General features: G+C 47.3%; 1 protein-coding gene across 3 annotated transcripts in view; it reads left to right on the top strand.

The window, feature by feature from the left end:
* Positions 1 to 6,010: 6,010 nt before the first annotated feature.
* Positions 6,011 to 10,109, top strand: part of LOC103724090 (ARM repeat superfamily protein) — a 67,229-nt gene continuing 63,130 nt past the window's right edge. For 2 of the 3 annotated variants that reach the window (XM_088718212.2, XM_039123524.3), the window contains exons 1-4: positions 6,011 to 6,354; positions 6,451 to 6,541; positions 6,636 to 6,690; positions 6,805 to 6,936. In XM_088718212.2, the coding sequence (XP_088574338.2) occupies positions 6,321 to 6,354; positions 6,451 to 6,541; positions 6,636 to 6,690; positions 6,805 to 6,936 (312 nt within the window). In that variant the 5' untranslated portion in view covers positions 6,011 to 6,320. The remainder of the gene's footprint in view (positions 6,355 to 6,450; positions 6,542 to 6,635; positions 6,691 to 6,804; positions 6,937 to 10,109) is intronic. The other variant, XM_039123525.3, reaches the window with a different exon arrangement.

Genomic DNA, 10,109 nt, shown 5'->3' with positions numbered 1-10,109 from the left:
TAAAATCAAAAAATAAAATACTTCGGAGTGCCATGGGCAATTTCCCATCTCCAGCCTATAGGGTACTATTCGAGTAACTGGCTACATAAGCAGCCACCTAGTCCGCAGCCCCATTAGCTTTACGGAAAATATGCTTAGCTTGGAAGGCCCCTCCATCCTTTACCATTGCCCAGATATCTCGGAGCAAAGGGTGGACGCAACCGTTACCCCTTGGACCCCTCCGGAACCAGCTGATAATCGTGGCCGAGTCCTCCTCCAGGACGATGGAACTAGCTCGTAAAACACACCGGACGTAACGAAGGCCCGCCCAAGAGGCCCTCAGCTCCGCACCCGGAACCGATATGTCGAAGAGTTGACTGTCCCATGCAGCCACGACTCTAGCAAACGGGTCCCGAATAATAAAACCCGTGCCGCCCCTCATACTTCCATATAAGACAGATGCTGGAGAATGCGGGAGAGGTCACCCACCCTGATGTTGGTCCTGGTAGAGGTGCTCCAAACCTGCACGTCTGGACTTGCGCACCCAGGTAATAGGAGGGATCGGACCCTCTCCGCCAGATGCCTCTCGAAAAGCTGAACCAGCCTAGTCTCGTCCCATGCAGCCCCCTCGAGGACAAGGAGATCACAAACATGCAGGCCCTCTGCAACCTCAGCACTAACCATAGTCAGCCAATGCCGCAAGGGGAGGTCATCTACCCACGGGTCTTTAGCCACATCAATATTGCGCCCATCGGCTACCAGCCATCTGGTGTGGACCAACGCAGTAGGCAGGTACCTCGCAATATCTCGCCATAGGAAGGAACATCTCCGCCCTTAGGCCCACCCGTCCATAGCGGGCTACCATGGTCTGGCTCCAAATCTCCTGCGGCTCCAAAAAGAATCGCACTACATGCCGGGCAATGAACACCTCCCGTCTCTCTAGGAGAGATAGAACCCTAAGGCCACCTCACTGAATGGGAGGCAAATGCTCTCCCACACCACCAAGTGCACCCTCCGACCACCTCCATGCGAGCCCCATAGGAAGCCCCGAAGTAGCCGCTCAATCTTCAGTAACACTGTCCTCGGCACCACCGTGTTTACCATTAGATAGATGGGCATGGAGCCAAGTACGGATCTGATTAGCGTCAATCTACCCATCATAGATAGAGACGCTGCTCGCCATCCCTCCAGCCTACTTTGAACCCGTTGCACCAGCTCGGTGCACTCAAATACCCGCAGTCTCTTACCTGTGATCGGGACACCCAGGTAGCTCCAGGTCCTATCCTACTCTGGCATCCCCAGAATCCTCCGGATCCCCCAGCGAACCTCAGGCGTCGTGCTAGGACTGAAGAAGATAATGGACTTTTGGGTATTCACTCTCTGCCCCGATGCAACGCAGTAATCAGCCAACACCCTCCTAAGGGCTCGTGCGTCTGCTACCCGCGCCCTCGTCAAGAGGAGACAGTCATCGGCAAAGAGTAAGTGAGATATCGGCTGAACCCCTGGAGCTGGGACGTAAACCTCCAGCTCCCAGGCGGCGCATGCAGCCCGTAGTGCCCGAGACAAGATATCAGAGCAAATGATGAACAAGTATGAGGATAAAGGACATCCTTGCCCAAGCGCCTTGGTGGATTTGAAAAAGGGGGACGGTGTGGCGTTGACCAGAATAGAAAATCTAGGTCCCTGAACACACCCCAACACTAATGGAAACCTCCTAAAACCGCACAGCCATGGCACTCAGCTAGGCGAGGTCCAAGCAACAGTCAAGGACAAGATCGGGCAACTGATGAGCCTAGAGGCTGACCAAGCCTTAGGCGGCCAAAGGCAAACAAGCACATGCGCAGGCTAAGACCAGCGCCTGTGTACGACGACAACACCAACGACAGCACGCAGGACCAGCCCACGCGCCAGAATTCGCCTCATCAGTACAACGGGAGCCCACCGAGCAAGGCAAGGGCCGAGCGCGCTACACATCAGTATCTGCGCGTCCGACCACCCGAGCGTGCCCGACCAGACGAGCGCGCTAGCCAAACGAAGCAACGGCCGTGCATGCTACGCACAAGTACTTGCACGCTCGGCCAGCCACGCGCGCCAACTAAATGAGGCAACGGCCGTGCGCGCAACTCACAAGCTTCTGTGCACCCGACCAGTTGTGCGCGCCCTTGCGTGCGCACTTGCCCAAGCACACAATCCACGAGCTTGGGCTCGCACATCTAGCCGCGCGCGCCCTTGCACGCGCTTTTGACTGACCCCAACGTGCAATTCCTTCCCTACTACCCCAACAGGGCATTCGACCAAAGCTCACCCCGAAGGTTCCAAAGTATTGAGGGGCATTGCAAATGGGTCTGGCCCGAGGCAGACCGCTCCATGGCCTTGGCTGTGCGTGGATGCTCGTGGCCGTGGCCTTGGCCGTGTGCAGACGCTTGTGACCGTGGCCTTGCGCGGCCTACTAATCCAACAGGGCATCCACCCAAAGCCCACTCCGAGGGTTCCAAAGTCTGAGGAGCATTACAAATGGATTTGGCCGAGCCGTGGCCTGGGCCGTGTGCAGGCGCCCATGGTCGTGGCCATGCGCGGGGGCGTCGTAGCAGGGGCCCCCTCCTATACTAGTAGGGCATCTGCCCAAGTCCCACCCCAAGGGTCCAAAAGACCAAGGAGCATTGCAAAGAACCCCGCCTGGGTGCGTGCCAAGTTTTTTAGGATGCCCGGCCCGGCCAACCGAATTCTGCTAGATTCCGTGAGCCAACTGCAACCAACCGCAGCTAACTGCAGTCAACTGCAGCCAAGGGACAACTGCATTCCCGCAACTGCATCGAACCTTGCAGTCCATAAATACCCTTGAAGGGCAAAAGTGCAGGGCATCCATCCAGATTGTGAAGAAACCAGTGGAGAGTCCACTTGTATAATTCGGCCTTAGAATTTGGGCTAGGGAGAGCCACATCAAGTTCTCACTAGATTAGGCTAGCCAAAGAAATGTCTACCTCTATTAGATTAGGCTATTAGGGATTCTTTCCGAGTCCTAGTAGATTGGGCTAGTGCGGAAACCTTATATACCTCACTAGATTTATTTGTTTGTACTTGTATTTTGTATTCATCATTCAGTTTAAATAAATAGCCACCGTGCAATCAATTTCCATCCATCCAAGTTGTATTCCAACTAACTTAGGCATAGGAATCTGCTGCCATTTCCAATTCCTACGAGCAACCCTTGGCATTTGCCTTCCTATCGGTCCGCGACAGCATTGCACCTCAGCTAGAAGCCAAGCAGCAAAGGAAGGCAATGATGTGGGGCTTGGGGACCGAGAACGCCTCCCATTACAAATTCTAGGTCTCATGGAAACTAAGACTCTCCAAGGCTCGCCTAAGGAAGCTCCACCTGATTCTATTATAAGCTCGTTTCATGTCCAGCTTGACAGCCATCAGGCTCCGTCACTTCGGGGCCCGCTAAAGATCCACATCATCTTTTGGGCCAACATGACATTATCGGACATGCTCCTACCTCCCACGAAAGCACCTTGCTCCTGGCAGATAATTTCGGGGAGCAAGGGCTTCATTCGCTCCACCAGTATTCTTACCATAACTTTATATAAGATTGTGCACAAGCCGATAGGCCTAAAATGGCTCAGTTCTACCGCATCTTGATGTTTCGGTATCAGCATGACAAATGTGGCCTTCCAGTCGTCAGGCATCCCTGCCCGACTGAAGAAACACAAAACCGCTTCTACCATAGCCATCCAGACGATGCCCAGTATCTCCAAAAAAAGAAGGGTGGGGACTCATTCGGACCAGGAGCCCTATCCTCTCCCAGGGTCCAGACTGCCTCCCGCACCTCCCTCTCTACCACCAGTCGAACCAATAACACATTCTCTGTAATGCCAATTCCCATGTCGACCAGTAACTCATTCCCTACACCACCAATTTTCTTATCAGCCCTCAAGAGCCAGCCGACCTCATTACCCTCACTAGTCACTATCCTCTGTCCATCTAGATTGGAAGAAATCAAGCAAGACCTGTCTAATCACTAGGTCCTCCTCCACTCGCTGACCTGTCCCATCTCGCAGAGATCAGATCGTATTTCTCTATCTTCTGATGACCGTGGTCCGATGGAAGAAACTAGTGTTCTGATCTCCCTCTTTGACCCACTGGATTCTGAATTTCTGTTTTTAGAATATCTCATATTGTCGTAAGATCGAGTGATGAGTGGCAAGAAGCCCTCTGAGGTGTACCATATCGGCCTCAAGGAGCACACCCTCAAGATCATCTTTCCTTTGAAGGTCGACTATCGTGACCTCCATTTTCTCTAACTTTCTAACAACATTGCCCACAACCTCATGGTTCCAGTAGCGCAACCGCCTCTTGGTCAGCTCCAATTTTCGAGAAACCCTCTGCATAGCATCGCCGTGCATCGGTAAGCTCCAAGCTCCTCGGACAATGTCTCAGGACTGAGGGTAAGACAACCAAACCTTCTCAAAGCAGAAGGGGCAGTGGTGACTGGAGTCGGATGCCGTCGAGATCAGTAGTGGACAATGATCTAAGGCAATCCGAGATAAGTAGCCGACTCAATACGAAAGGAACCGGATAATCCAATTAGTGGATGCCACGATCCTGTCAAGCCGCTCCCAAACCCTAGCTCTATCGGACTGGTTGTTACACCAGGTAAACCGTGGTCCAGAGAAGCCCAAGTCCACTAGGCAGTTCTACGATAGGAAGTCACATAACTCCCTCCTATCCACTGTATCAGTAAAAGCCCTTCCACCGCTCTTCTCACTAGCGTCCTGAATACAATTGAAATCTCCCACAGGACTCTCCTAGGCCTATAGTCAGTACCCACATACACGCTGATTAGTACCCACGGTGTTGTATTGGGTTCCGAAATAACCAAAATAACCTATTGAGAGCAGTTGTGGAAAATGTCTACTGACGCCACACCTCGCTTCCACATTGCTAAAATACCCCCGGACAGCCTTTGGGATTCTACTGCGTAGATCTCCCAGTCTTCCTCTAAGCACCGTTGTACTCGGCATAGCCCTCTACCGGACGGATGCGTCTCCTAGAGGAAGCAGGTCTCTGGTCCGCGGATCTGCACCAACCTCCTGAAAGACGACATGAAGGACGACTTTGCTGCCCCTCTGCAATTCTATGCTAGAATCTCCATGGAGAAAAGTCCGAAAGGTTGGCCACAAGCACGTCCACCCCCTGGGCCTCAAGGTCCATCTCCACCTCGGGATAAATGCCACCCCGCTGAATGTCATCCACACTGGCTCCGGAGATGACCCGCATAACAGCAGCTTTAACCCGTTGCACAACCATCGTATGATCCAACACTGGCCTGCTCACGACCCCCTCATCACCATCCAGATCACCCGCTCCGGGCGGCATAGGTGTAGACGTATCCCGACCCACCAGTGCATCACCCACGGGGCAACCCACTATGACCTGGTCCTCGGCCAAACGGGTCTCGCCATTCAACCCGACCTGCCCGAGACGGCCTCCCTCTACACCTTCGTCTTCCCGTGAATCCGGGTCCCCGAGAGGAGAGGCTTGGTGGCGTCGATCGCCACCTTCACCCGGGCGAAACCCATGGCCTGCCGCTCCTCGGTCACCCCGTCCACGGCCAATGGCCGCCCTATCTGGGCCACGATGTCAAGAATGGTCGAGGTCGACCAATACTCCGGTGGCAGCCCAGGTAGTCGGAGCCAGACCACCACGGTCTTCACAGGTTTCTCCCTGGGCAGGAAATCCAGAACCTATGATTTCATAGCAAGGAGTTGCCCCGCTACCACCCACGACCCCTCCGACAATGCGCGGTTCCGATTCGCCGTCGTCCGGAAATGCAAGGCGAAATGGTCGTCGGCTAGTGTCACCACCGCCACCTCTCCTGCCTTCTTTAGCCAAGCGGCTACATCCTTGGCCACCCACTCGGCAAGCATCCGACGGCCGAGACTGTGGCCCACCACCGTCAGTTCCTTCCACTCTCAACGAGTGCTCTGGAAGTTTTAGGACTGATGAAAAGCGGCAGCTCAATCAGGCCACCTCCATTGGGCCGACAGATACCTCACGGTTCTAGTCTCGCCCGAGCGCCAAATCTGTTTCCAGGACTTTTCGATACCGTACTTTTCTCTCGAGCGGTCGGCTCCACCCGTTTGCCCGTCGTCCGTCCCTTGAGCTGCCGGTCCCCACCGCGTCAGGCCCTCTCTCTCTCTCCACACCTTCGCTCGTGCTGTCCTGTCACCGCCCTCTATTTCTTTCTTTCTTTTTCCCGTCACCTTCTATTCTTCTCCCCCCGTCCCTCTCCCCGCCACCACCTCTCTCTCTCCCCCCCTCTTTCCTCCCCCCCAACAATGGCGTCGTCCTCCGCCTCTCTCCCAGCGCTAGGTGACCTCCGCCACGGCCGAATTCCCACTGCCCTTCCTCCTTTTCTCTTCCCTCGCTTCTAATCTTTCTTCTTTTCGTCTCTTTTTCCTACTCCAGAGGCTGTACAGGTGCTGGTAGCGTCGCTGGCGGATGAGTCTCCCGTCGTCAAGGAGGCCTCCTTGGCCGCTCTCAAGGAGATCGCCCCACTGTGATCATCCCTTAACCCTCTTTTCCCCATTTTTTTTTTCTGATATTGCTTCTTTTCTTGTTCTCTGAATGATTTGGCGGATGGGGTGATGCAGGAACCCTCTTCTGGTTCTTGATTGCTGCTCTGCTGTCTCCCGAGGGGGCCGTCGGGTATGTGATTCTTTCATCGCGTTGTTTTGCTTCGGGTTGAAAATAAGGTTTTAATCCTTTATATGATGGAAGTTCTCTTATGTTTCTTGAATTGGGCGGGTTTTCTGGTTGCAGCGTTTTGGTAACATGGCGGGGGTGTTTCTTGTTATGGCGTGTGCGGTGCGAGCGATGGACCGTAAAGATGTGGACCCGACATACATGGCTAAGCTTGCAAAGATAGCGACAGCAGAGATGATCACCTCAAAGGTATCATCGTCTCTATGGACATTTAGAATGGTGGTAGAAGCAACCATGACGGGAAATTTTGCTTCAATTTGATTGAATTAATTCCTTGTTTCTTCTTTTATGGAGGGATTTATCATGGAACTTTAGTTATTTTTGCTTGATTAAAGCTCAACTCTTTTATCCGATAGCCTAGGATTATGCTTCAACTCATATTTGCTTATTTCTTTGTTTGGTACTGTTATCATATGAAGGGTAGACAACTGGAGAAGTTGTATCTGAATTAGGAGGATAAAACCCTCAAGGCATACAAAATGCTTTATGAAATAACAAAGGTGGAATAATTTATAGTGGCAAATACTTTGCTTCACATCTCAATTTTTAAGACTTGCACAAAAGCATATTCTCATGCTAATTCTTCCCTACTGTATGCCACAGAATCTAACCTCCTCAAATGTGTACTTCAATGAAGAATGATAATTAATTTTTTGCTAACCCTTAACGTTGTTGCAATACGAAGAACAATGGCAAATCTGGACATGCTCAAAGCTATATGTTCTATGAGATTTAACCATTTTAGCGACCTTTTCTATTTCCTCTCAGAAATATGATTGGTGGGTCTTTTAGGGCTTGTTGAAAGAACTCTTTTTCATTTCTGTAGTGAACTCCATAATTATGTAATAAATTCTTCCAATTTATCCCTTTCAGTATGCTTATGCCCTCTCTCATCTTTGGATGTAAACTCTAAGGCATTGCCTTCTTCATGACATGGATTTCTTCAATTAAACTCTCTGCTTGGAAAATTTGAGAATTAAACTGTTGCCTGCTATACTCGTGTCGATGATGTAGGTTAGGTTTAAATTAGGATTATATTTCATTATTTTTTTTTCTGGGGGTCTTTATCAGCTAATTTGCCATTCTATTGAGTCTTTGTTGTCTCATATTAGTTGTTCTGGGAGAAGTTTTTATGTGATTTTTTGTACTTAATTTTGGGGCTATTTTTATAGTGAATGCTTTAGTCCTATTTTGAGCAAGATTAGTGCCCTTAAGCCCTATATTGGGTCCGGGTTGGATTAAGAAAGGTTTTAAGTCACGATGATTGTTTTTTTGAATTGATTTTGATGGCTTTCTATGTTGGATTTCATGGAGATACAAACTTGTTTAAAATGCTTAAAAAATTATTGTTATTTGTTTTTTCTTTGTTTTCCCCCAACAGGATAAGGTGTAGAGTTGCCATAGTTAATTAAGGAGTAAAGTGTTATGTCTTTAATTAAATGGAAGGAGGAGACAATGTAAATCTGTTTTGATGATGAATGAATAAAGTAAATTCCCTTCTTCCATCTTTTCTCTCTTCTTGCCATCTTCTTTGGGCTTGGGTATTTTTTGCCAGATTGTAAAAATGATTGCCTTGGGGAGCATAATTTTGTTCCCAGTATAGATTATACACAGAAATCTGAAAATATTTCAGATTTTATGGGTGTTTTAAGATCTGAAATAATCACTAACTATTGTGTGTCCAATCATTTGGATCCAATCTGCACCATCTGGTCAAGGATTGGCATGGATTTGCAAGCATGACCACATTTAATGGATGAGCATGGTTTTGCACACATGATTATGCTATCTCAGGGTTTCTTTTTATAACAAATTTTAGTTCTAATTAGTTTTAACTTATTTTTCTTAGTGTATTGAGAGCTATTTAATGCAGCTGAACATTTATGCCAATTGATCTATAAGATACAAACATTATCAATAGTCAAATGTGTACCTCTGGTAGCTTTTCAACATGTGTATTGCATAATTTAAAGCGACCCAACATGCAAATTTACATTAAAAAAATACATTCAGTCATTATAAACTAAAATACTTTTGAAATTCATGCTACTATAAACTAAACTATTAAATCTCAAACATTACTTTCTGTATATGCATAAATATAACATATACCATACAGACTAACATTAAACAATCTGAATTTCCTGCTGGCGCCACCATATAATGTCTAGTGAGAAAAAAAACCACCTATGCCTCTTTTGATCTCTGAGATATTTCATAAAACATACTCTCATTTAGGTATTAAAAACAAATAGGTGCACAAACTACTTGTTAAAATATTGCTATGTACAAGTGGGCATATAAATAGAAAAATGAATACTAATGAAAAGTTAAAAATTAGGTAAAGGGCACCTATAGGTCATTTAATAAATATGCAGCTAAAATATTGTAAGAAAATAATATGTTCAAACAACTATACCATGCATACCAACTCTACAATATAATTCTTCTCCTCAACCTTCATTTATGTTTGTTCTATTACTGTTTCAATCTTACATTCTTTTTTTTAGTCCCTCTAAAGGAAACATTAAAAATCTGATTAATACAGGATACTGATCTGTGCATGATCAATGTACTGTGTTGATAACAACACATATTGAAAACTATATCTGCTGGTGCAAGTGGATGCATTAATTCATGCGATGTCTCCTTGCAAATTGATGTAGTGCATTTTTAAGTTGTTATAAACACATTTACTGGTTGACATTTATAATCACATCAATAACAACACATATTAAAGGATGCAATCTCGATTCTTTGTGAAATAAAATGATTATTTCACATCATCAATGTGTCTGATCCTAAGATTGGGCCATCGAAACCTTTAAAGAGAGATCTTACATGTGAGGGGAGGCCAAAATAGGCTCAAGTGGCCAAAAAATATAAAGAGGGCTTTTACAGACCGCCATAGACCAATAGGCATTGCACACCACCATGGCATGCTTGTACACAGCTGCACAAAGTGTACTGTATAATATAAATTGCTATGCACCAGCAATTCGAAATTGAACAAATGAAGTATGTTTGCAAGGGTATTCACTTCTTCTGCTTGTGCAATGCTTTCCAGATTGTTCATCCTTTTTCTCCGTGTGTTGGTAATTGGTTGATTCCTTACTAGAAAGCTATTGTATAGATTTGACGTTCACCTACTGGACTGAACTTGTATTATACCAAATAAAATTGTGTCTTTTTTGCAAGTATCCTTGAATTTCGGTGTTTTTTCATCTTCTTGACACATGATTATGAACAAGAGCTGAAAAGATAAAAAAATTCTAAAGTACAATATAACTAATTCTTTTGATAGTACAAGTCCTGTTTAATATTGCAAACAATAATGCTATGTTAAACCTTATCTGGCTTGA

This window comes from Phoenix dactylifera, chromosome 3 (genome assembly GCF_051530095.1).
Source record: "Phoenix dactylifera cultivar Ajwa chromosome 3, Ajwa_hap1_PhDact_Kaust_v1.1, whole genome shotgun sequence".
Lineage (NCBI taxonomy): Eukaryota > Viridiplantae > Streptophyta > Magnoliopsida > Arecales > Arecaceae > Phoenix > Phoenix dactylifera.
The sequence above is the reverse complement of the archived record's forward strand: the minus strand, read 5'-3'. Positions and strand labels throughout refer to the sequence as shown.